At 45.6% G+C, this 26,961-nt stretch overlaps 1 protein-coding gene across 1 annotated transcript; it reads right to left on the bottom strand.

Moving 5' to 3' along the window:
• Positions 1 to 1,612: 1,612 nt before the first annotated feature.
• On the bottom strand, positions 1,613 to 6,974 carry LOC131205784 (alkaline phosphatase 4-like). The gene is made up of 3 exons (XM_058198039.1): positions 6,593 to 6,974; positions 2,289 to 3,425; positions 1,613 to 2,217 (listed from the first exon to the last, which is right to left on the bottom strand). Exons 1-3 carry the CDS (start codon positions 6,723 to 6,725, stop codon positions 1,736 to 1,738), a joined length of 1,752 nt encoding a protein of 583 aa, XP_058054022.1. The 5' UTR covers positions 6,726 to 6,974; the 3' UTR covers positions 1,613 to 1,735.
• Positions 6,975 to 26,961: the final 19,987 nt, after the last annotated feature.

Genomic DNA, 26,961 nt, shown 5'->3' with positions numbered 1-26,961 from the left:
AGAAAGACAGCTTTGTTCAACCAAACATTTTGCTGTGTCCTTGCTTAGACAGAAGTGTGTCTTCCGAAGCATGTTGAGAAGATGACATAGAAAAAAGTGCCGTCAGTCGAAAGACTTCACTTTGCTGATAAAGCTTATCTTCCTTTTCTATTGATTTATTTATTTGCAAAGAAAACAGCCAACGAACAACTTAGCCTAATTGACAATAGAAAACTTAATCTACCGCTAGAACTAAAACTATTCCAACTGACGAAACGCAAAAACGAAGCAGGTAACCGATATTTAACGGAAAACACCGACGACAGTAACATCGGACAGGAGCAGAAAAATTTAGACAAGACAGAAGTGTTGGCGAGTCAATACGTGAAGTCAAAATCTTAAACGCGAACACAGCCTGAGCTGACCGTGTACGATGTGTCAGCTGTCAGCTCCCCAGTGAGAACGGCTATCCTGGTGAAATTGCGTTTTTTAGTCTCAATTCGATCAATCCAGCAATCATAATGAGGATGCCTAACAACACAAGCGTACTCGAGAATCGGACGAACAAGAGAACAATACATAGTCATACTGAACTTATACGAATAACAAACCCTAACATTCTATACGCTCTCTTGATTACATCCTCGAAATCCTAGTTATGCTTCAGCTTCGGGTCCAGTGTTACACCTAAGTCACGGATGACATCTACACGCGGAACAGCATACGAGCCAATGCGATACGAAAACATGACCGGGTCCTTTTTCTTTGAGAAAGTTAGGACATTGAACTTACAGACATTCCGTGACATGTTATTGCAATCATACCAATGAACGAAGCGTTCCAGTAATGTTTGCAAATAAACACAATCAGACATCACATTAACGGCAGGTAAAAACAATTTCAAGCCATCAGCGTATAATAATTGACACTCAGAAGGAAGCCGAAGAGTAAGGTCATTGATGCAAGGAAAAACAATAGCGGACCCAAATTGCTTCCTTGGGGAACGCCAGAGACATTGGTGAAAACAGAGGACAAGGTCGGAATAACCCCTAACACGAATGACACCCGATTTGGCCAATTTGGCCGACAATAATTGGTGAGAAACTCTGTCAAATGCTGCCTTGAAGTCAGTGTAAATTGTATTAACCTGGAGACCTTTGTCAAAGCTAGAGTAGCTACCGTTCAAGAAAACAAGTGTCGGTACAGATCTGAGCGATACGAAGCCATGCTGCTGATCAGAGATGTAAGCTTTAGAGCAGAACTGCAGGTCACAACTATTTCAAAGAGTTTACTGCATGCGCAGAGAATCGAAATGCCACGATAGTTTTCGATACATTCCTTGCTGTCTTTCTTATGGAAGGGAAGCATCCAAGATTCTTTCCACAAGGACGGGGAATCTGGCAGAGGGCAAGGACCTTAAGAACAGGATGCTAAGCGGGACACACTCCTTGAGAACGGCACAAGGAATGTTATCCGGGCTCGGGATATAGGATCTAATCCGATCAACAAATGGACCCACTGCTACTTGAAGTCATGTTTAGATTGCAACTTTGTAACAGTAAATCGCGGAATTTCTCAAAGAGATCCAATTTTATCGATCGATCGACGCATATTTGTTGAGCAAAATTCGCCTTCATTCGCCTTCATTCGCCTCGCACACTTAACTCATAACCAACAACTTGAATAACAGTAAACTTTACACATTTTCACGGTAACGTTACTTTACAAAACTGTACACGGGTCGTTTAAACAACATTCACAACCGGGCCCCGAACCGGCCGACGGTGGCGTAAAGGGTGACTAGCGCAATACTGATGGTGGTCCGGACCTGGTCTTCGGCGCTTCGACTCGCGGCCGAAGTTTTGGTGCCCTCGGCCCGGAAGTCACCGTCGCAGGCCACGTTCAGCCGCTTGGCCGGACCCATGCAGCCGGCGAAGCTCATGACGTACGCGATGTAGCTCTGCTCGAACGTCCCGCGAACGAGGCTGGCCCCGGGGCCCGCCGCAAACACGGCCACATCCTCGCCGCCGTGCGTCTCGTCACCCAGCGGGAACGCGGCCAGATGCCGGTAGGTGATCTCGGAGCGATTCAGCTGGCCCACCTTCACCCAGGTACCCCAGTCGGGCGGGGCCGATTCCGCCGACAGCAGCGTGTCGTTCCAGCGATGCTGCAGGAAGCCGGGCCCGTTGGCGTAGGTTATGGTTTCGTACGGTGTGGCGTTCGGCCGATTACCGAAACCTGTTGGCAAAAGCAAAAGAGCATGGCCATAGTCAGTGAATCCTGGGGAGTGAGTCCTGCGGATTACTAACCCAAAATGTCGTTTCCCCGGTCCGGGTACCCGTTGAAGGTCATCGCATGCGAGTGGTCCGCCGTCACCAGGACGAGCGTATCGTCCAGGTCGACCATCTTGAGCGCCGTCTCGACGGCCCGGTCCAGCTCGACCACCTCGGCCAGCGCCAGGTGAGCGTGGTTCTGGTGGTGTGCATGGTCTATGCGTCCGCCCTCGACCATCAGCACAAACCCGGCACTGTCCGGGCGTCGCAGGACGCGGATGGCTGCGGCGGTCATCTCACTGAGCGACGGTTCGCCATCCTCCGCTCGGTTCCGCACCGTGTCGTAGCTCATGTGATCGTCGGCGAACAGGCCCAGCAGATGGTCGACCCGATCCAGATCGACCGCCCTCAGGTCGGACGTCTTCCAAGCGTACTCGGCCCGGGTGCCGTTCTTTAGCCGGCGCCACTCGTCCACCAGGTTGCGGCCATCGTTCCGGAGGCACGTCTTCTCCATGGCGCCCTGGAAGCGGTGCTCCGACTTGAGGTGCGTCGGGACGGGGGCCCCGAAACAGTTGCGCCCGCCGCCCAGCAGCACGTTCATGTGGCGCCCCGGTGCGTCTTCCACCAGCTGGCGGGCGATGTCCTTGAGGCGCGTCTTCAGGTTCACCGGCACCTTGGCGCCACACTCGTAGTTCCGGTTGATCGTGTGCGCGTAGCAGGCGGCCGGCGTGGCGTGCGTTATGCGCGTCGTCGTCACCACCCCGGTCCGCTTGCCCTCCGCCTGGGCCCACTCCATGAACGAGGACACTTTCGCGGCCTCCAGGTTTGTCTCGGTGATGGTGTAGTCGACGCCGACCACTCCGTACCGCGTTTTGACGCCGCTAAACATCGCGGTGGCCGTACCGGCCGAGTCCGGTACCTGCCGGTCCGTGTTGTACGTCTTCGAGAGCCCCGTGTTGGGGAAGGTGTCGAAGCTGAGCTGCTCCTCCTCACCCGACCGGCCCGCCCGTTGCCCCTTGAAGATGCGCCCGGTGGACAGTGACGCGACGCCCATGCCGTCACCGACGAAGATGATCACGTTCTTGGCGCTCGATGGCATCATTCGGCGATTCTCGTCGTAGGACAGTACCTGCTTGAGGTAGGTTTCCGCCTGTCGCCGCCAGTGGCGGGCATCTGAAAGCGAAATCGAATCGAGACTTGTCAGAACCTTGTGAGGAGCATGGGGAGCATTGGTCAAATGGATGGAACTGGGAACTTGTCATAGGAACTGATAATAATGTCTACGACCAAGATCCAAGTTGTGGCAGCCCGCGTGTTAGCTCTCGTCAATCCTTCCCTTAGCGACGCAAGTTTCATCTAAATATTCTCGAAATATAAGGCTGGCTAAAAAGTAATCAATTATTTTCTCGGTAGATGCCTGGGATCACAAAACATTCTTAATGTATCACTATTTTCACTATTTTTATTTTGAACAATAGTGGCGGTCAACAACAGAAGTCAACGAAGAGAAAATTCGATTCATTTTACAGTTTTTGTCCGACAAAGGCGAATATTCAAGCTAGGCCACTGAAATTGTCCATGGTGTCCAACAGCTAGTAATGTGCAATTTCGGTTTAGTTGACCCGTGTCAGTTATTTTTTATGTTTAAGTGTCACCTCATACAGCCAGCCATTGGTCAAAGCCATTGGTCAGCAGCCAGATGGCGGACAGGTGGTCAGCAGCTGGGTTGGGAAGTTTTAATGCATCCACCTTATAATCCGGACCTTGCACCAAATGATTGACACCTTTTTCGGGCATTAATAAATTTTGTTAGTGATGAAAAACTGAGATCAAAAAAGGATTCTGAAAAAGGATTATTCGAGCTTTTCGTCAATAATGAGCAATACTTCTGTAGTAGAGGCGTTTTGAAGGTATGCTAAAAAACTCAAATAATTTTCCAACAAAACGGTGCATTTTTGACGCAAACCGCGACCATCGGAAAAATCTTAAAGTTAAGTTTTGAATTTCACTCAAAAATAATGGATTACTGTTTACCCAGCCTTATATCACAGTTTTTATAAACCCTTTTGATTGAATAAATGAGATACAGGAAAGGCTTCGTATGCTTCAAAAAGCTTAATGTCACAGATCAGCCAGTGAGCGAGGCACCGCCTGTTGTAAACATGACTAATTGCAATTGACAACGTAATCGAACTGTGCCAAACCACGTACATTAATTTATGCTGCAACCAATCGGTGATGACTAGTTGATAAATGTCCAATTCACCGCTACAAATCATGTCTAGTGTCAACGTGCCATGGCACAACCCGTGCCACGGTCTTAAGCCTACGTATCTAAACTTTTCTCCCAAAACCCGTTCCGGGACCGGTGCTGGAGCTTCAACGGCAGCATAAATTCTATAAATAGCTCCATTTCCCCGTGCCCCCGTAACCGATTCGAACCCGGTCCGATCCTCAGCACGTGCGGCGGAACGAATCCGATCGGAAGGCGACCCAGGAGTGAGAGAGAGAGTTATGCAATCTGCAGTTGCACCATCGCCACGCCGGCTGGGGTGTTGCATGCTGTGTAATTATTTGTGAAATAATTGCAAGCGGATCGAGATACCGAAGGGGACTATTGGCTGATGCCGGAATCCCAATCGCAGCTACTGGAAAGAAAGAAGTTGGTGTAGCGTACCTTTCAAGACCGTGGCTGATGAGAAGCCAAGTGGCCGTTGATGTGGTCGCTGAAACACTGTTGATTAATTATCCATTTTGGGACCGAGAGACATTCGAATCCCGGCGTGACCCTCAACAGTGCCCCGAATCGGTGTCGATATCTCAGAACCATGACCGAGAAAATCTCAAGTAAGCTGGTGTAGAAGAAAAACCCAGCTCTCCGCGAACCGTGCAGCCGTGAAAGTGGAGGAACAACCTAACTAGAGCCCGTGGCCGCTGTGCTGGCAACGTCATGGCCGTGCATAATGGCCGCGATTTTGCGCCTCTGTGGTTCCAGCGGTATGGAGCAGCAAAAAAACGGCCACCTATCCCATTGTTCACCAGCGCCGCCGTCTGGTGTACAGAGTCAAACACAATTCTTGTTATAACGTTTTGTGCATACGAAATGGGAGTATTTTTTGGTAGAATCAAATTAAACGACCATTGACAATCGTCCCCCAATCGTTTCCCTTTAAATAAAAATCTACAAAGTACCCATCCAATTAGGTTCCATTGGGCTCTCGCTCTCGGTATTTTAACAAAAATAAAAATTGATCAAAACATTGTTTCGATAGCTTCAAGTCGTTTTTTCTTGGGTTCGCTTCACCTAGCCAGTCAGCCAGCTGTACCAATATGCGAACGTTGGTGGCGCATTGCGCACTTACTGGGTCTAAAAATCGAAAACCGGATTGTGTAAACAGATGGCTCTCATGCTGTTCTCAATTTGGTCTTCCTCATAATGCGTGTTTGGTAATATTATCTTGTTTTGACTGAAAACGAAACATGTTTTAGTTGGCAACTCCTTTTTGTGCCAGACAAGTACTGCTACAGAATCGCATTAAATATCTGCCGAAGCTTACCGTGATCATGCTCCTGAAAGATCGTGGCGCTTTAAGTGGTTTGAAAAAATTTAAACATGGCAATTTGGACTTCAAAAACAAAGAGCGTCGGAGGACTCCAAAAAATGCTCTTCGAAGCCGAACTACAAGAACTTTTAAGCGAAAAGGGCACACAAACGTAACAACAATTCGTGGATCAGCTGAATGTGTCCCAATACGCCATATCCTTGTGTTTGAAGGTCTTGGGAAACGAACGACAGTAGGAAAACCTCATATGAAAATCTGCTCGGCAGGCACAAAAGGAAATCATTTCTCCATTAGATTGTGGTTGGGGATGGAAACTGGATTCATTTTAAGAATCCTAAATCCTAAAAAGAAAAACAATCATGAATCGGTCGTGACAAACCATTAACCATCGACTGCAAAACCAGATCGATTCGGCAAAAAGAGAATGCTGTGTGTCTGATGGAACCAGAAAGGTGTGGTCTACTGCGAGCTCCTAAAACCTGGTGAAACCATTAATACAACCGTTCGGCGTCGCTTTCACAAATTACCAGCGAGATGGGAGAAAGGCATAGCTAGCAACGGGACATAAGTACTTTGAATAAAATTGAGTTACTCATTTCAATGCAACACACATGTGATTCGATTTTCGATTTTTCGACCTGGAAGACCCCACATTCCTCGATCAGCAAATCGATCGTTTGATCAGGATCGGGTTCAGCAATGGCCCCCCCAATTATGGGAATCGAATTTGCATCCGATGGTTGCGCCCGATTGTGGTCGTACCATCGTCGTACCTACCGTCGAGATTAGGCGATCTGTAGACGGAAGCTCCCCGCACACGATCAATATCACAGATTACGGCGAACAATAGGCCACTTAGCAGCAATAACTGGCACCGGCCGGGTGGTGCGAACCTTCCGTTGGCCGCCATCGGGAATGTAGGCTAACGGCTAAGGAACAGCGGGCGCGCTCGGTGCGAACCGATGGTCACAATCCCTGATCGGGTTCTGGTGAACTTGCGAGGTACCGTGCGAGGTAGTACACTAGTAAGCCATCGTGGTCATCGCGGGATCGTGAATTTTGGGAATCACACTCTGGCACTGGAACCGTTTTCACTACTACCTGGGACCGGACACCACACTTTCGTAGTCTCTCCCTGCCCTGATCGTCAGCGCCGGCGACGTCGACGAATGCCGTCTGCTGACCTTCACCGGGCCGATCGTGCTTAAATACTGAAAACACTACACCGAGGGCCGCTAGGTTTGGGTCGGCCAGCTGGCCCGCTAGTAGTAGGAGGCATGGTCCGACGGAAGGGAAGCGGTGTTTATCGGCTAGATTGCGTAGAGACAGACAGACAGACAGACAGACAGAGAGAGAGAGAGAGACGGGGCGATCGAGATAGTGGTGCGTCAGGCTCGATCGATGGCTCGGCCGCGAAGTTTCGTTCCCTGTTCGGCGGCAACCAAGAGACTTTGATTCACTCTCTCACTCACATGGGTTATCTTTCTCTCTTTCGGAGAGTGTCTGATCACCACGGGCTAGGAATCGGCTCACGTGTGCGTCACGCTTGCGGGCGTTACGTCTGATTAGGGCCCTGTGCCCTGTTGGAGCCTCCGTTCGATTCTATAAATGCCACAGACGCAGGGCTTCTGACGAACTCACTATTTACAGCTGTTTGTTGATCGTCGGCCCGCGCGCCGTTGTGGGATTGATCAGCTAATGGAGAAAGAGAGAGAGAGAGAGAGAGAGAGAGAGAACAGCTGTTTGATAAGAGCGCAGCCGCTCAAGGTCGATCGAACGGAACGGAAGCTTCCGAATGCTGCCTGGAAGCTGTTACTTTCATCTGCTGCTGGCCGGCCGATGATCTGGTATTGGCTGGTACTGGCGCTGGATTGATTGCTGACATCTAACACCGGGGCTAAAAAGTCCCGAGCCTAACACATTAATGATGCTACTTTTATTGCATGAATCGCTTTTTCAGTTAGTACCAACCCTCAAAAGAAAGTCGTTACAATTTCTTGATATTCTACACATAAGTTTGTGAATTATTGAGCTAAGAGTGACGCTGCTTTTGTTATTTTCAAAACAATGAATCAAACTCAATTTCGTGTTTTAACGTTACACTGCTTTTTAATGGGAAAAAATACAGATTAAGTGAAATAATGGCTTGAAAAGAATGATCGAAAAATGAAATTGCGTCGGTTAGCTGACATTGTTACAATATTAAAAGAACGTGTTGGCTTCATATTACATGAACATTTGACTATGAGAAAGCTCTGTTCAAAGCGACTGGCTCGCCTCGCTGTTGACCAAAACCAAGAACGTATTCACGATTCGAAGCACTGTTTTTCGCTATGTTTCAACGTAACAAGCCGGGATTTTGAGTCGATATGTGACAATGGATGAAACATGGATACATCACTTCAATGCCGAATTCAATGTTTGAATGCCGAATTTGCAAAGAAACGGTCCCATGTGGTAAAGAATCAAGAATCAAATCTGGGAGAAATTTCGCTTATCGCTGAAATTGAGGCCTATTTTGGGGCAAAATATAAATCGTTCTATAAAAGGGTATAAAAAGATAAATTTTGAGCAATAAAAATCCGTTCTCTTTTCTTAGGCCCGGAACTTTTCAGCCCATGTGTTCGCATCGACGCGCTGTTTTGATATGGCTGGAACCTACGATCGCACTTTCTATTTATCGTCGAACGTGCCGCTGCCGAATGGCGAGCCATAATAACCCAATTGGCACCTTCGGCCGACTTGCGAATCCACGACTCCATCATCAAACCGATTGTTTGATGTGTTTCTCAATAAAAACCCGGTTGTGTCCCGGTGGCGACAAAAAATGGCGCCACCATCATCATTGTGCGTGATCGCTGTTTATCGCAGTGTTTTCGTGTACCGAGCGTGCTTCCCAGCGACGGCCTTTTCGGGGGTTCTATTTTTATGCCATGTGCTTCGCCGAGAGTGACAGTGTTTACGAGTGACCCGACAATGACACTGTCTGGACCCTGGAACCGTCCGGTAAAGGTCCGGGGACAAACAGACAGCGGCGCGGCTCGAACCGGTCCGAGCCGAACGGAGCCGAACCGCCGCGGATCGTGTGCTCGATGCGTGGCATTCGGTCTGAAGCCGCCGATCGGTCGGTCCGTCGATGTGACGTCACCGTTTGTGGTAAATATTGTGATCGGTGCACTCAGTAGCTGCGCGGGATTTTGACAGCCAACGATGTACCCGAACCCGAAATCACCAGGAAAAGGGGTGAGTAGTGGGAACCGGTACCGGACTGCCGGTGCCGCTGTTAACAGTCAAGATGATAATTTAAATGCACGTGCCCGTGCCAGTTTGTTCATTTTCTAGAGGAACATCGGCCTTTACCTTGGACCGGCCGTCAGTAAGAAGCGGCTTTCGGGGCGCTTGTTTGTCCCCGGTACGTGATTAGAATATTGATGGCCAAGCGGTTCTCAGCGGGATGCACCCGACAGGCAGGCAAATTAGCAGACGTTTCCAGCCTTTATTACACACCACATGCAACCGAGCCCGGGAAGACCCGCCAAACTATGGGGCGCTGCGGTTTCTTGGCACATGATGGATGCGGCGAGGTTTATCGCCGTAATGAGGGTTTTATGGAGCTATAGCAGTGCGAAAGGCACGGTCTATTGTTTCATGAGATGTGAGCATCTTCGGATTAAGTTAAAAGTCTCTCGTATGGAGCGGCACAACAACGACCGTAATACTAGGCTTTAAAAGAAATCCGATTGCCTGGAGGCACCGTCAACAATAGAAAACGCTTTGTAGATAAGAAGCCGGTCTCTGAATCGTGGTGTAATTTTCCCAATGGGCCTTTCATCGGACACCGGAGTTCCGATAAATCCTGGTTGCTAATTAGTACACCGTGCCGCCGACTTAAGCTCTCATGTGCCCGGCGTAAGCTCCGTCCCGCGAGTTGGTCACGCGATTAGCACGCGATTCAGGTGGAATGTGCATTGCTCTGACTGTTCCATATCTGGGCTGGGGGCCATCATCCCAGCCCGGCGCAGTTGGGTTTACTGCACCTTTGACGAGCATCCCCTTCCGGGACCACCCGGAACCGTTTGGAGAATTTATGGAGCTTGTTTGGGCTTGGGCACAGCGAGGATGGTGCTGACGTTTGCGGCTTCTTGGCAATTGATGGGACACCAAATGGTGGATCAATCGGGCTTCACGGTTGACGTATTGATCGGTAGCGTAGTGATCAACGATGCATAAACCAAACCGTAGTTTCCTATCAGAAGTTTTGCGGGATTCAAGGTAGTTCAACTAAATTAGACCTAAAAATCCTGTCGGCCATTTATTTCAATATGGTCCCGGACTATTTAGTACAAGTATCCCGATTGAGTCATAATCGATTCAGTATTCAGACATGGTCATGGAAACTCTCCGTCACGACGGGAGTTCATGTGTTTTGACAGAGCTCTCAGCAAGTGCCACATGATGAAATTATGATGGCCTCCGATTCGTCTATGCTACGAGCTACAATCCGGCGTGCTCGGCACGTGGAAACCACGAGTGACGTTTCCGATGATAGTGCAGTTGTGGCGCTGTTTACCCGCACACGTGAGCGCTATGTTGTAATGTGTTTCTCGGGAGTCAGCGTCTGAGCCGGCTATCAGCAAAGCGGCCGCGGCCAGAATCTGTTGGACCCATCTGTTGGCCCGCCCTGTCGTTTGATGATCGGAGGGGGCTTTCGGTTTTATAGGCGAGAGGCGAGATAGTCACACATTAGGAGGTCGTAGCTAATTGGCGGCCAGTTTGCTCCGAGTTTTATGAATCGGACGACAAGATCAAGACCGCAACCGAGCCGGAGCAAGATCATGGGTCTGGCACTGGGTCTAGTTTTTTTATGGCGCTCTCGTGATTGCCTAATGAGGGAAAAGTGATAAGCGGATTCGCATCGGAAGCATCCGACTTCATTGCACGTGAATGCACGTGTTGCGTGCTGTAAGTCTTACGGTGCAGCGAGGTAATGACAAGTCGGCGATTTACAATGCAATAGTGCACACGACACGAGCTCGTAAAAATAGACGGGCAATAGTAGTTGACAAGGGTTGTGTTTTAAGAACACAATTCAAAGGAAGTTTACCAACTGCTGCTTGTCCATGGAGCATCTCGCGTTACATTGTTTTCGTGCCAGGAATGTTAATCATGTTAATCATGTCATGTTAATTTCAATTAATATATTTTTTGTGTCATTTTTATCTTCCTTTCCTTTTTATAACCTCGATTATTTTTTCCAGAGCTCGACTGTTCGGACCTTGTTCCAGAGGTGGTTTTATTTTTCAGTGGCTTTACTTTGTCTTGTTGCGACGTGTCTGATTGTTACTACTCTCATTTATTGTCAGTTAGAACAATCCCTTAAAAAACGTTTTATATTGAAAGGTGACTCTTTATCGAAGGGACAGTTCCTGCAAAGCACGTAATCTCGAACGTATCCTATTTATGGCGTTTATCAATGATCAGTTTTTGGCCCCATCTGAGGAACATCCCATCTTACCTATGAGCTGACTAGTCTAAAGTATTCTTCTCGGTGGTTACGAATGAGCATCGTCAGCGTTCCGTTTGTGGACCCATTTTTTCCATCCCACAGTTCTACTCGGTCTTGAAACATTAGTTTAAGTCAACGTGTCGCATTTATTGTAATTTTTAAACTCATTTGACATTCAAATATTCGTGTTGCGATTTGTGAAATGTGCACTGTAATCACATTCAACGTAACGGCCAATTGAGTGATTAATTTAGAATAGTAATTAAGGACTTTACCTTTCAAGAATTTAAAACGCATTTTTAGGCAGTGTATTTTACTGACAGTATGACAATCACTTTTCATAAAATAATGAAAGCATAACGACATAAAGTCTTTCGGATGATTATTTTAATTTTCCCAACGATGGTCCTAATTAAAATCGGTTTTATTAGAAGGTTTTGATTGACTTACGCTGGCTTGCGATTCAATTACGGCCAAAGTAACAGTAGCCTGCCCTCGAAAGCCCACTAATTAATAAGATACCACCTGCCACGGCGATCGGCGATCCAATTTCTCACGGCGGTGGGTAAATAAATAAATTCCAATAAGCGGAAACCGTCAGGAAAAAGGACACATCCTTCGCCGTTCGGGCTCGTCATACTTCGCCGGTCGACGGATGAAGCAAGCCACCAAGCCTTGCTGCAGAGGCTCGATAATTGATTTAGCATCCGCACCGCAAAATGGCCGGCATATGGGTGGACCAGCATGTGTATGTGTGTGTCTTCGTTGGGTGGCCGCGTTCCACTTCCGGACCGGAACTCAAGAAGCTGTTTCGCGGCGCAGCTCAATTACGCCGACCTCTCGGCGGCATCATCAGCTAGCCTCGGCAAGATTTACGATCGCCCTCAGAGCGACTCCTCAAGGCCGGCGGACGGACGGCTGAAGCGGCGGGATATGTTTCCATTTTAATTAGAAAACCATACCAGCCACCCACCAACCGACCCAGCCGCTTTCTCGGGGAGCGCCCGGGACTATGCCCGGGATGCTACAGTATGCTGCGGCCCACGCCCTCGGTTATGATGAGTCTTCGGCCTCCCGGCCACAAAATGGCGGTACGGAAACAATCCGGAATCGATCGACGGCGGGACGATGGGGGCAGGCAGGACTGTTAACGGCACCTTATCGAGCCCGATAATCACCTCCCCAAAGCGCCATCACCTTCACCGCCATCGAAGCCACGCGTCTTTGTCGCCGGCGACCGGCCGAATGTTGTTGATTTAATTAAATTTCCGATCATATCGCGATTTAATCAACGGCCATGCGGCCGGGTCCTGATTTCCGGTGCCACTACCGCGAAGCCGCCATAATTTACGAACAATTTTGGGAATAAAATCGTCCGATAAGTAACTTGTACGCGCGTGTTGTGTAACGGTGCGCCGCGCAAAGGAAATTCGGGAGAATTTTTCGATTTGATTGAATGGAGTCGTCCTTGCGGACCTTGTGTCGGTGTTAGGAAATTTTTTTGTTGGTCCCTGTTGGGCGCTCGGTACGAGATTTTCCACCGTCTTACGCCTCATTAAACGCTTTAATGCCTGGCCAGAGGCCTGTAATTGAATTTTCACCGGGCTTGGGCCCTGCTCATCCGAGGCCCCGGCCGTTGTCCCGGGAGTGATTAATCAGCGTTGGGTTTGTTGTTACGCCGGTGGCTTAACTTTATTGCCGGTGGGATTAGTGGCAGTCGGCGCATCGGATGGCGAAGATCTACTACATAGGATCGGCGTGTGATGAGTTCGAAGGAAGCATCAAGAGGATTTTGCTGCTTGCCGTCGAGAGGAACGCACTGGCTTCGAATTGGCATGCATTGTATTGTAATTGTGTGGTTAGCCAAAAAATTGTTTCGTTTAAGAACTTTTTCGAGGTCAGCCAAGTATTTGTGATGCATTTGGTGATTCCTTTAATGGCTAACCCAGAATTGACCTCAGTTTGGTACATTCCACGTATATTGTAAGGCTCAAGAAGCCCTTGAGCCCAAATCTTGAGGGTCTTCCCTTTTGAGGGCCTTGAGGGATTTCAAAGAAAGAGGAACCTCCTCACTATGAGGATTTTTTTATGGCACGGGCAAACATATTACTTTTAGGAAGAATCTACGGGCTTTTTTCAACGAATTTTTGCATGTGCTTTGATCAAGTTCAACATTTTATTTGTAATATATGTATTCAATTGTAATAAATAAACTTTTTTCGATATTTTAAAGTTCGATTATTTAAACGCCTGAGGTATGCAATCTGCAGGACATTTAAATGTTTTAAAGCATGATCATCTGCAATTGTCAAATTTATGATAAAACATTAATGTTTAAATGACAAAATAATTTTTAACTCTATCAGGAAAACTAAGTTTACGTTTTTTTTGCTGCCTATAACCCAATCTATTTGAACAAATTTTTGGGTCACTGCACGAATGCAAGGGACTTCTAAATTGTGCTTTCTGGAAGATATTCTTGCGTGTGTTGTCCTATCTTGTCTAAAACATTTATGCGAAAGGTTCTTCTGCCAGGCAACCTTTAGGGGTCTGTAGTAATATATCCGCAGCATGTACGGTACTTAATGTACCGTAGCAGGTGCTTTAAACTAACTGAAAAGCACCAAAAGTTTTTGATATGTATCTCTACAATATGTGTCTAATTTTGCTACATTAACTTTTTTCACACAGCTATTGGTTAGTAAGAAATTCCTAAAACCGTTCTATGAAATCTTTATCTACATTAAAAACAGTACTAATACACTCGGGATTTGCAAATATGCTTTTATTATACCGACTACCTTAAAATGCATATGCCCTAAAAGAAACACTTATTCAGTTAGCCATCGTTACTGCACATCGAAGAGACATAAAAAATGCAAAAGGTAGAATTCTATGCAAACGCATATTCTGAAAGAGGTAAACGCTTATTATCTGCAAAGGGTACATTCGGTTGTCCGAATTCAAGATAGAAATTTAAGCTAGTTTATGTAAGTAATAGAAGAAGCGTAAAGTTCATAAAGGCAATAAGTTTTGTGTGGCTCTCCTTATGCATCGGGAAGTGTTTATCCGGAGAATAAGCCTAGTGGACACAGACGGATCGGAACGGATGCAAAATTTACTGAAAGTAGTTGAAAATCATCTAAATTTAAATTCTAATACCTAGTTTAGGCGTTTTTATGCTGCGCTACTAAAATTGACAAAAAACTAGCCCGGGAAAGAAGGTGCCCGAAACCGGATAAATCCAAAAGGATACAAATCTTTTGCTTAGAAATCGCAAAACCTGTTTGAAAGATGAATGCGAATAGACTGAGGTAGTTATTATCATTTGAGAGACTTCGAGCATTTCGTCTCTTTAACGTTCGTATTTAATCTACATACTGCTGAATAGGCAACTCACAAAAATCGCTTATAAAAGCCGAAGGATAAATAATCAAACCTAACGAAAAAGAATCGGATCGAATGTTGGTTCCTTAGTGTTGCAATTGTCGTTAAATTGTCGAAGTCGTTATTTATCAAATAAGAAGACCAATTCGTGACACACAAAACCCCAACAGTGATGAGCAAATTGAAATGATTTTTCTTAAGGCTTATATTGTGCCATAAATAACGCACTGGCTAACATCTATTGCTTCTGCATGGTACTGGCATTCCTCGTTGTACTGATGATTTATTGTTCGTGACATTCTTTTCCGCTCAAACATATCGTCACCAACCATAAATTATCCTGCCCCGGCCCCGAAGTGGAATAAAACAGTGACGTCCTGGTCCTTGGACCTGGGACACCAGCGACCCTGGGATCTGATGAGAGAAGGCCAGAAGTTAATCGGATCGCACGGTGGTTACTGTGAGCGGAATAAACGTATCGTGGACGGGAAAACTATTTTCACGGTCCACCGTATCCTGGCGGCCGTGGCGGCCCGTAGTTTGTCGATGTATCCGCTCTTACGCTGAAGGTTACGCTCCAAGAAGTCGCCATGGAACTGAGGGTTGGAACCCTACACGAACCCCATAGGGCCAGAGGGCAGACCTTGGATGATTCCTTCTTCCATTAAGGGGCAGCTAATCGAATGCGTTGAGGCGTATGATTTTCTGATCCCGGCGAACCGGGTTAGCAAAAACTCGGTAAATTGTGTCGCATCAAATGGGTAAAATTTGCAATGCATGGCTGTTGTTATCTACGTCATGGTTTCTCAATTTCAACACTTTTCTCCCTCCGCTCTCGGCTCTCTCTGGTGCGAATATTGTAAATGCGTTGCATCGTAAATAGTAATTCGTCTAAGTATCCTTCCTAAGTACGTAGTTCGTCTAAGTACGAACTTCCTTCTGGTGTACTTTGTTTTATTTCTTCTTCCGGTTCTGTTTTCATTCGATATGTTTTTTAAAACTAAAAACAAACGTTAGTCTGCTATTGGTTCTCACTTCAAAGGCTATCGCAATAGTTTCCAAGAGCTGAATTATGATTAATTCGCTACGATATTATGTGATCGTTTAACGTCTAATTAATGTCGATCTCTGGATTCATTAAACGGTGCATTCACTTATTGTTAAGGTAGATATGGCTAAATGACACCAATTGGTGTTGAAATTGATTGCTAATCCTTTATACTAATTTGATTATTTGTAAGAATGAATAAAATGTTATTAGCTGCATACACAATATTCTTGATTAAACTTGGTTTTATGATTTTATTCATTTCTGTTTCGAACAAAACCTGTTTTAAATTTTACTCAACTTAATAAAAATTTTATTCAAAACAGTTGCCAAACTGCTTTTGTCAATCCTTTTTGGTTTCAAACCCAACACAACTTGGGAGGTACTTTTGCAAAAGAGTTATCGCTTAAAAGTGTACGTAATTTTTACTGAACGATGCCGATAACAGTCAGCAATAGGAATGCTACTAACTGTAAAAAATGCGTACCTGACTGTCTGAATTTATGGTTCGTTTGGATGACTCTTTCAGGCGGTGTTGTTCCGAAAACCAGTGTTCTCGCCAGTTCCGAACATCCATTTTTACGCACGACGCCGGGTGACGACCGGGATAGATTAACGACTACCGGAAACCCATTCGACGGGTTGCCCTGAGCGGCAACAGACGTCGCAAAGCGTGTCGTGCTGTTACGAATTGTGATGGATGATTTCTTTCGCCCAACCAGGCCATTCTTACTTCGCCCTGCGTCCGGAACCATTATTGATAAACATAAGATCGTTTGGGTGGAGCTATGCTGGAAGTCGTTTTATTACTCCAGCCAGCCGCCGGCGTGCTGTTGCAGCCCGAAAGGCCAGTCGGTGGCGCTTTACTGCTAATTGGTTTTGTGTATGTGTTTCGGTTCGCTGGACTAGACTTCAAGCGATGCGATAGAAACAAAATGAAAACCGAGCTCACGGTGGTCACAAAAATCGTATAAAAATGGGCAATCGGTCGGAAAATTTGTTTCTTATCGCCCATAAAAATAACATACGTCTGCCGTGGTTTATTGTGGCGGCTGTCTATCGTAGCGTGGCCAATTCGCCGTTTCGCCTGGTGGGGGTAAAGTTTTTTTTGCGACGCTCTGCCATTCGATACCATAAATAATCCGCGAAAGTATGGTTCGAGGATGCGAGCGCTGGAATCCAATATTGGGCTCGGTAAAGGTTCGCTAGGTCTCGTTAGTTCTATGACGGATGGGTTCAATATTGGGAAGAATTGGTTTGAAGTAGAATACATCATCGATATTCAGGAGGTCCAAAAAGAGTATAAAAGCTAAGTACATAGCGAGGGATTAATTTTATTACAATCTACCTTTAACTATCGTGGAGGGGCCAAATAACGAAAATTATTTACAGCTCAAAAGCTATTTGATTCCCTTTGATGCAATGGACCCTATTTGACCAACTTGCGAAGCTCTCCGAAGGGTCCTATTTGAAACGATGTCTTCGGATCGGAACGATGTTGGCCTCCGAAAGTGGCCAGTTATCAACCCATTATGATTGTTCACAAAACACAAGAATTGTTTGAAGGAAATGGAATATTGTCATAAAATTTGATCCCGATGTAAGAAGCAGCATCGTAATAACTTTGTTCACCCTAAATTCCCAATACACATCGGGCAGAGTAGTATGTGTCCTTTGGTATGAATAGGCTTCTTCCAGCTTGCCAGGTTAAAAGGATAAAGCTTTAACGCTTCACACCAATGCTTGCGGTAGTGGCCGGTTCTCGTAGTCCTTCTCCCTGCCGGGGCCATAGACAACAGTGTACAAGTATTTCAATCAATTTTCAACCATCATTGTGTGTACCATCACAGCTTTGTGGCGGGCCGTCTGGTGACCACGTCGGAGCGTGTCCGTTTGCTTGGGATTCCAATCCGAGCATCCTTCGTCGACGCGGAGTCCATCGGAAAGGGCTTATCGTTGCTGCTGCTATCGACCAGCAACTGCCATAATCCCTAAATGAAGATGTTCTGTTTGTGAACAGTAAGCCCTCAGCCCTTACTATGGCCCTGGGTGTTGAGTGTCGTGTGGATCTCGGTGTCCTTTTTCACAAGCCAATGTCCTAATGCCATCTCTGGCCACCGCTTCACTATTTACACTATTGTTTTCACAAGACACACGAGTGAACACCGTCTGCCACTAAGCCCCGGCGGCCCGAGGTCGAGACCTGTGGTCGAATAGATATTTTTATGAAGATGATTTCTCGCATGTGGTTGTGTGTTTAGCGTACGTGCCAATGAATTCATTAGTTGTGCCCGCCGTCGGCAGAGAGTTCCGAGCTGGTGCGTGTCCTGGGCTTAACATTTGCTAACGCTTTTCGGATTGGCATTCGATCAGCTACTTAGGGGTCGAATGGTAAGACCTATGGTTGGACTATAGTGTTATGCAACAAGCTGCACCACAACAGCTGGCTGGGCTCGGCTATTGTTCCATTAATGCTTCAGTGAATCTCAATTCACCGGGCAATGGTCTGATGGTAAAATTCGCACCCATTATTCATCCTGGCCCCAGCCTAAGGCTACTCTCTCGTCGGATCCTTTAAGCATGATGTGATAATGTGGAGATTACATAGCATAGGAACAATGACGGGCCGTTTCAATTTTTCGAATTTCGAATACGAATGGGAAGGACGAAAAGGCCACCTTGCCCGGGCAATGGACACGGTACGCTACGTGAATTGCAGTGATGCGTGTGCCCGTCCGTGTCCGTAGTGTTAGGGTTTATCATTGAATTATGAGCCAATGGAACTGACCACTTGGCAGTCTTCGGTGTAGCCGAAGACGCTTACGAGGCTTATGTGTCCCGAGATGTCCTCGGAACGTATGGTTTTGTCTGGCCCCCTACTAGTCCTTGGGTGTCAATAGCATGTGTTCCACGTCCTTCCATGTATGTCTGCGCAAAGACGATCAAAAATGAAACGGGCGATTTAGACTTTCCAGAAACTGGTCGCACGACGAATGGTCCGTTAAGTGCACAATACGGTGAAGGCCTTCCTTTTTTTCGGTTAGAAAAGGACAAGGCCGCTGTAATCCGTTTTCTTGCGCAAAAGTGGCAACGGATTGCATCGAAGAATCCTCGAGGCGGCCGGCACACAAAAGGCGGGAGCAAACTCCGAGGCAGAGGAACACTTTGGATGCGGTCGAATTGTGCCCGGCCAGCTCGAAGGCCGAAGGAATTTGGGACACCGAGGTTGGCTGAGAAATTTGGGATGCCCCAGAAAAAGACAAGACGCAAAAAAAGCGACGTAAACCAAGATGCAGGACAAAGGGACCGAGGCGGTCCCTAAGGCGACAATACATTATTCATGGCGCGTTCCGCTTCGGTCGATGTCGATGCTGCCGTACGGACGGGCAAGCTTCAGGAATTAGATGACGGTGAGCGTCCATTCCATTCGGGCGTGTCAATTTTAATTTGTCCGTTCAGCTGCGGGAAGGATCTTTTGCCGGAATCACGGATTTATCCGACAGCAGCCGGCGGCTTGGCACATGAGGCAGAAGGACGGTTGGTTGGAGCTGCTCAATCGATGGAGCCAATTCCAATGTCCGTCGAGCGATTCGGTTCCGTTTCGGTTCCGAACGGAAGGTATGTAGCTCGATATGCTGAGGTCCTTCCCGGCACACGCTCGTTCGATTATCGAAAGATTGACGAATGGGTCCTTTGCGACCAATCCGGCCGGTGCAGTTCGTGTTCTAATACGTCAATATTAATTTACTGTCGGTGCACGTGCACACATGCATCATCGGTGCCGTTTGATGGCGGAGATTTGTCTCAACGCAATCCATGTGCAGATCCTCGTTTCAACCTGGTTTATTGGTCAATCGGAACGTCTGAATCGTTTGGTCACGATTTTTGATTTCTACGTGTTTCTAGTTTTCTTTTGCAAATTCAACAATGATTTGACGGAAGCTTACGAATAATCAATATGACAAAGAATGGAACGAAAGGAACATTTTGATCTACTGTAGTCTATTTTGTTCGATCTACATTAAAAGAGCGTTGCAGTGTTAATGAACAGAAAAACAGGATCCTTAAAACGGCCGCATTCGGCTAGAACAAGTAAGTGATATCTATAATATTGTAAAATACTTTAAAAAGTCTTAATGTTTTATCGCTCGTGAGATTTGTATATTTCTGCACCTCTTTTAAGTATTGCATATTGTTTATTTAACTTATTGATCATCATCCGAAATTATCATTCAACAGTTTAGTCTCTGAAAATTTAGTTTCGATGAGTTGAGTGAAAGTGCCTCGTATTAATCCTATTTGATTTGCTCGCATTCGTGACAGAGTTAGTCACTGGTAGTCAATTTGTTTGATAATATGGTCACTACACTTGCAAAATGATGCTTGATAAGTTTTCGACCACTTCACTGTAACGCAACTCGCAACACCTTTCAACGATCATTTAGATCCTCTCCTAGCCCGTTTAGTTGATTTATCTTGATCGGGGGGAATAAATAGCTGCAAATTGTGAAAGACGTTGGAAACTTATGATAAATCAAGTACAGCTTCATGCACTGTAAGTGCGCGTAAAGCAAAGCGAACTGTCTCCTTAACTAATTCCTCCCGGAAGCACTACACCCAAAAGGCCATCCCGTAAGACGGTCCGGAAGCCCGATAGCCGGAATGATAATAATCGGACCAAAACCCGGGGAGAAACTCAGAAAGTGATGCAATTTTTCAGACCAAACTTATTCCGGTACAAATCTTCGGACCGCGATTCTCCGGTGGTGGCCTCAAGACTTGAGGACTCCGTCCTTGTGTTTTTTTCGGATTCGCTTTCGCAAAAGCAAGGATTACCGCAGGATAAGAAGGACAAAAACTTCTGCCCTGTTCGTGCTCGTTCTTACTGAAAGAACTGAAGTATATTTCAAGCTTCACAGCATCCGTTCTAGGACTCTGGCTCTGGCTGGTATCCTTGAAACCCTCGAAGTAGGTTTTTAATTTATGGTTACCCTGACCAAAGCCGCGGTGAGGACCCGCTGCTGCTGCTGCAGGACATTTTGTTGTACCGCGCAGAGGGTGGGAAATGAAAAACGGGTGACAAGCTGAGAAGTGGCGGTGCCGAAACCGACGCCGGCCGAAACACAAATCCGTTGCTTTATACGCAACGACAGTGAGTAAAAATTATGAGATAATTTATTTTGCCGGATAAGGTGGTAAATTTTCTAGGGAGACGCAAAAAAGTTTTCCTTCCCCGGCGACGAAGATAAGTGTAGCATTAACCCTCGGTGTCGTGCTCGTCCTTGACTCGACGCTATGTGTGTGGGTGTGGGAAGTGAGAAAAATGGCCATTCGCACCATGTGCAAAGTCCCCGAAGCACTTTCGCTCCTTGTCCGGCAGCTTGTTTTATTGGCGGGTATGGCGGGTTTAACGTGGAAGCTCTGCTCGTTAACGTTCCTCTCTTCTCCTTTCTCCATCTCTTGGTTTAGTTTTCCATTTCCTCATGTACATATATTATTACTTTTTATTTGTTTTAGTCGTATAGATAAATTACCTTTAATAGATTGAATAAAAAGCTTTAATAAGATTTGAAAATTTGAACTCAAATTTGAAATAACTTGGTTGGTTGAAATAACTCCAAACACTGAGGCAATACTGTCAACCGAAAGAAACAATTAAAGTTGATTATTGTAATAAAAATAAATAAAATTTGTTTCAAATACAGTAAATTTTCAAAGATTGATGGTAATAAAAGTAACGAATACTAATGATAAAAACAACATACATACTTATTAGGTAATGGTGTGTTATCATTATTCGAAATCATTATTTAAACTCACGCAAACTTGATGCACCCTGTAAAAATAGTAAATTTTTAGTCTACCCAGAAAATAATTAAATAATATCCAATATCTGAACCAGCTTTCGTGAGTAGCTGTTAGCATAAATTAAGGCGCCTATGAGCAGTGGTGAGTTTCTTGAGCTATTCGGCGTCTCGAACGGGGGAAAACATGTATTTAACTTTAATGTTCCAAAGATCATTTTACTGTAGATCGGTTAGTAGAGAATTCGTTGGATTGTTTTTTAACTTTGTGGTAGGACTTGTACACTTACAGACACTTTCTACAATTGCTTCAATGTTTTACTAAAGGATGATGATAAACAAATGATTTATTCTTTTGTTTTGTCAGTTTTAAATAATTTTCGTTTTAACATCCATTTTCTGTATTTGGTTTATTTACAATTAGATTGGCAAATCGGCAATGTTTCTTATGGGAAAAATGTCCATTCCAATATTGACAGTGCATCAACTTTAAGACCAATGTTCGGGTAAGTAATTTGTCTTAATTATTATACCATACACTGATTATTTGCAATTTGAATCTCCATCTTACTTTGATCGCCTTATTTTTGTCAATTCTGAATTGTAAGGACCCTATTGACAGGTTTTGACTTTTGAACCCAGGTTTGATTTCTGTCCAAAAATAGAAGAATTCACCAATCATACAAAAGTTTCCGAAACGAATTGTAACTGAACGAAGGGTGCAGGACTTTGGTTTTGTTTCCAAATTTTTGATGTACAAAATTCTTAAATGGCCCTATCGTCCGAAAGTGGTATAGAGACATTTCAACCATTGCCGTTCTACTCTAATACAATTCGAAACCAAACCAAAATACAACGAAATTGTACAAATTATGATGGTGCAGGTGCATGCATACTTTAAACAATTTTCAAATAATCGATAAACTGACCCAAAAACCGTAAACAGCTAACACGTTTCGTATGCCAATGTCTTCGTTTTCGTTGGAAGTTCGCAGCTGCTCTAGTTTTCCAACCGCTCACATGTGTTCTTAAGTCTTGACCGAAATTAAATCAAATCGATACACAAATGGCTCCCGTCGCTAACAGCAAACGATCTAAACGCCCCGTTGTTTGGTGGCCCTAGCCCTGAAGAAGGTCGCATCCGCACGGGAAGGATTAAGATTTAATCTTTCGTTCACACCTCCTACTCGCCACTGGTCAGCATCTAGTGAGTGGATTTGTCTTTACACGAAACGATACAGAAAAAAACACTAAAATTCGCTCCGAACAGCACGATTCTTGGCTAAAATCGATCTGTTACGCATGATTTATGGCTAGCACGATTCACGGAACTCCTGTGATCGTACTTGGGTCGCCGTTGCTGTGGGTAGCCCCGTCAAATTGGACCAGCATGTCCGACTGGCGGGTTAACCTTGCACTGGTTAAACGTTTTCTTCCGCGCCCAGTCAACCCGGGCGATGCCGATGGACGAACCTTTCCAAAAAAGTCGCTTGAATCGTTCGCCCTAAGGTAAGCCAAATTGAGCACATTAGCGGCGATTAATCATAGTCATTTGCTATGTGTGATGATCTTTGGGAAGTAGTTTTTTTCCGTTGTCGTTGCCTCCGTTCGAGGTGATGATCGAGAAAATCGTTACCAGCGATTGGACCTGCTTAAATGCTGTTTTGATGACTATATGCGATGGTCACAGGCAGCATGTTGGACGGGTTGTGGTTGGAGATTTATTTCAATTTGGCGCAGAGCGGTTGGTTGTTCGAGTACAATATAAATTCAATTTACTTGGTTCCTTTATCGTCAATCCGGCCTAATCCATTCAAGTTGTTCGCTGGGTCGTTTTGGCCTATTATTTATTAGGCATTCTTCAGGGGCGATCTCATTAGGTATTGTTTAGGGGACTGTTAATGATTTGAACCATTTTTAGCGATTAGTTAAAATGGCCTCCATTCAAACAAAGGACAAATAACAATGTCTCACGACAAATTAGAACACACATTAGAAGAATAAGATGAGTCTCGTATCGAACGATGAATTCATTTATTTAAACCGATGATTTTTTTATTATCAAGGCTAATCATTCCACGTCTATTAAATTGTGAAGTTTCGAAAAACTATTCTCGATCATGTAAAAGTTATTTGTTTAGTTTATAAATATCCAATCCTGAAAAAAAATGTTTCAGTTTTTAATTAATTTATGCAAATATTTTTTTTTAACCGGAGGAATGTGAAAATTAACTTAATTTGTTTCATTAATTTAATCAACTTAAATATTCTTTTCTTTTTACATAGAGCCAAGGTCTTTTTCTTGGGCATACATTTGAATTACAATCGTTTCTCGATGCATTTGCTCAACATCGACGAGCGTATGTGAGATCTGGCTGCACGCGTTGCTGGCCGCAATATGGATGTAAATCAAATTCATAATATGATTGGATGCCCCTGAAAGGAAACATAAAAAACGGTACCGTCCAAGTTCACTGTCGATTGTGTAACCGTTACATTTCATTGTCACATCGTGAATCGTGAGCGACAGCTGCAATGGAAGCGCCGCTGATCGTTACCTTAATCGTGAGTCGATCCTAAAATAAACCGCCTAAAATGGGGAGGATATACATTTATGTGGCCACCCATAAGGCGCGCGCGTATGATGTATGCTCGACATGACCGTGGACCCCTTTGCGCGGAATGCGGCTACGCTGCACCGTCGATGCACCGCCGATGGTACGAACAATAACGAAAGTGCAATCAATTGCGATCGTACCGTAATTGCTGGGGACTGCCGAGCCGATGGAACTGTATTAATCACCCCTTCGGCTCCGACAGACCACTAGTTCGAGCGCTAGAAACAAACGCCACAGTGGCGCAATAGAGTGAACGCAATACGTGGCGATCGGAGCGGCCTAATTGTGCGATCGGCGCTACCGTTGCTGGGGGTACTGGGAAATCATTTTTCAAAAAAATCGATTAATGAACGGATGCTCTCGTTCCGACGACTGGCGTTCTTTCATTAGGTTTTCCACGAGGGCTCATCCGTCCGTGGGCGCCCGTTAAATGTCATCCTTCCGTTGCCGCTGCGTGGATGCAAGAGCCAAGGTCAGCGGCCATGTGCGATTGCCGAACACGATTTTCCAAACCTTTTGGTAGGTCGGTGGAAAAAGAAACAACACGCTGCACCACGCTGAATCGAAAGAGAGGATCCACCGTTAGATAAACGCAATGTCGATCGATCAGTGCCAATCGATTGCAGACGGCCCTTCACGGATCGCTCGAAAGGTTCGTCGCTTGCGCCGTTGCGCCAAGAGAGTCTTTTGTTTTTGAAGCGCCTGGCTCGGTATTTGCGGTTGCGGCCGAACGATAGACAAACACACGGAGCTCGAATGTATCGCTTTGTGCTCGAAAATGGCAAGGGTAATGTTTTTGCTGCGATTCAGGGTAATACTGAGCAAACAACGCTTGCTGGCCAAACAGTGTCAAAGGTTAAAACGTCATTAAACGTTCGATGATTTATTCGATGCGCACGGGTACGAATTGCAATCTGAAGAACACAGCCATTAATAGTGTTCGTTTGCTATGCTTGTCTATGCTTCTACGTTTCAGTAAGAGCAGTGCTTGAGCATTTGGTGCTTAGGGTCTTGTGAATTGAACTTAGAAACCCGAACTCGTCGGGTCTACCGTAGCAATGAATGAAATAGTATAAAACCGACAAACATCAACTGATGTTCGTACAACATTTAAAGTTTATTTGTATTTCTGACCAACGCTCACAATGTTTGATTATTTAAAATATTTTTCGTCGTATTGCCAACCATTTTAGTGCCCCAATCAAAAGCGCTGGTGATGCACCAGAAGCGCCCCGCGGGCAACAAATATTATTTGCATGCAAAACTGGACCACGGAGCGTGGGGTCAAACTATCGCCCGGTAGCGATCGCCAAGCGGTTGCACAAACTTCACCAACCCTCACTGCCGCGTCGCAGCCAATTAGCATGGAATTTGGAAAATGTTCACTTCCCTCTCTAATCTGTCCGCTCGGTTTCCACATTCAGAGCGGCCAGCACCGATCGATTACTCAAAGCTCGCGTTCGGCTCGGGTTCGCGCGCTGGCACTGGCTAATGCAAATGCATTTAAGTGCATTATCCGCGTGTCAAAAAGCTCCAAGAAAGTGGCCCATGGCCCGGTAGGGTCTGGTCCAGTGGGGCTCCGTTCTCAGATGCTCGCAGCCAGATTTCGACGACGGCGGGACAACCGGAGGCGTTGTAGGCGTTCAATAACTTCTCCTTCTGCATGCCTGCAGCGACACGCGGCAGCCAAAGTTATGCGTCCGAGCGGAATTATGATGGTAACTTCCATGGCACACACCGGATAACTGTAACCGAATCCTGTGAAGCTGGCACCCCCGAATGCGACGATTCCTAGACTGGGGCACAATTGTGCAATCCGGCTCCCCGGCACGGCTGGGCACCTTATTACGCCGGCCGCCGATCGTGTAGCCGATATTGATCGTGTGCGAGGGGAAGGGACCATATTTTACGTGTTTGCGTCGTGCGTCCCGGAGGCACTGCACTGTGCCTGTGGCCAAAGTTTCCTTTCGGTTTGAATAAATAAATAATAATCACCTTCACCTCGGAACGCACGTTCTGGTGTGTGCGGCACGTTCTTGCTCTCGAATCGGACTCGGCTGCACCGTGCACCGAGTGCCGAGGAGCGTGTCGTGGAACGAGCTTTAGCTGTAGCTTTTCGCTTCAAACTTCCTCCTTTGTGTAGCGAGTTTTATGGTGGGTTGTTAGGAAAATAGAACTCTACCTGGGGGTTTGAGGGGTGGGTTCCAAAAGCCGTTTGTCACTCGAAAGCTCAAAAGTGCTAATCCGTTGTTGATTGATTGTTTAGGTACGTTTACACTTAATACAGCATATCTGATGCTTTCGATCTTGTTTTCGATTGATTCGATCTTACATCATTGCTCTGGATTGTTTTACTATTTTTTAAAAAGATTTTTCTATGCGTATGTTTTCGTTTACTTTCTAAGACTTTGAAAGCAAGTTTTTGTGTTGATTGTTTGACCAATTTCTACATTCTTATATTTTCATCTTAAGAATGTTTTATGGTTCGTTTTGGTTATGTTTTACAATTTTTGTCAGCATATCATTTATCAATTGTTTTTGGCATTTGCAGCATATCTGATCTTTTCGATCCGGTGTAGGATCTAAGTACGGGCTGCCTTTGTTTATGTTTCTGGATCTTTCTTATTATGTGGTCTAAGATAGTTCTATGTGTACCGATACCTTATTATATTAACTTCATCCTTTTTTGTTTACTTTCTAACACTTTGACAGTAAGTTCATGTTCTGATTATTCTTTTCTTTTTCCCTTTGTAGGAACAACATAGCCATCGTTTGTGTAATTT

This window comes from Anopheles bellator, chromosome 1 (assembly GCF_943735745.2).
Source record: "Anopheles bellator chromosome 1, idAnoBellAS_SP24_06.2, whole genome shotgun sequence".
Taxonomy (NCBI): Eukaryota; Metazoa; Arthropoda; class Insecta; order Diptera; family Culicidae; genus Anopheles; species Anopheles bellator.
The sequence above is the reverse complement of the archived record's forward strand: the minus strand, read 5'-3'. Positions and strand labels throughout refer to the sequence as shown.

What these genes read in the sequence shown, in the direction of transcription:
- LOC131205784 (XM_058198039.1), bottom strand. Translation starts at nt 6,725, where the DNA reads ATGGCGGCCAACGGAAGGTTCGCACCACCCGGCCGGTGCCAGTTATTG. An exon ending in CAGATCGCCTAATCTCGACG is followed by an intron (nt 3,426 to 6,592) that starts GTAGGTACGACG and finishes TTTCGCTTTCAG; the next exon opens with ATGCCCGCCACTGGCGGCGA. An exon ending in CCGGGGAAACGACATTTTGG is followed by an intron (nt 2,218 to 2,288) that starts GTTAGTAATCCG and finishes TTTTGCCAACAG; the next exon opens with GTTTCGGTAATCGGCCGAAC.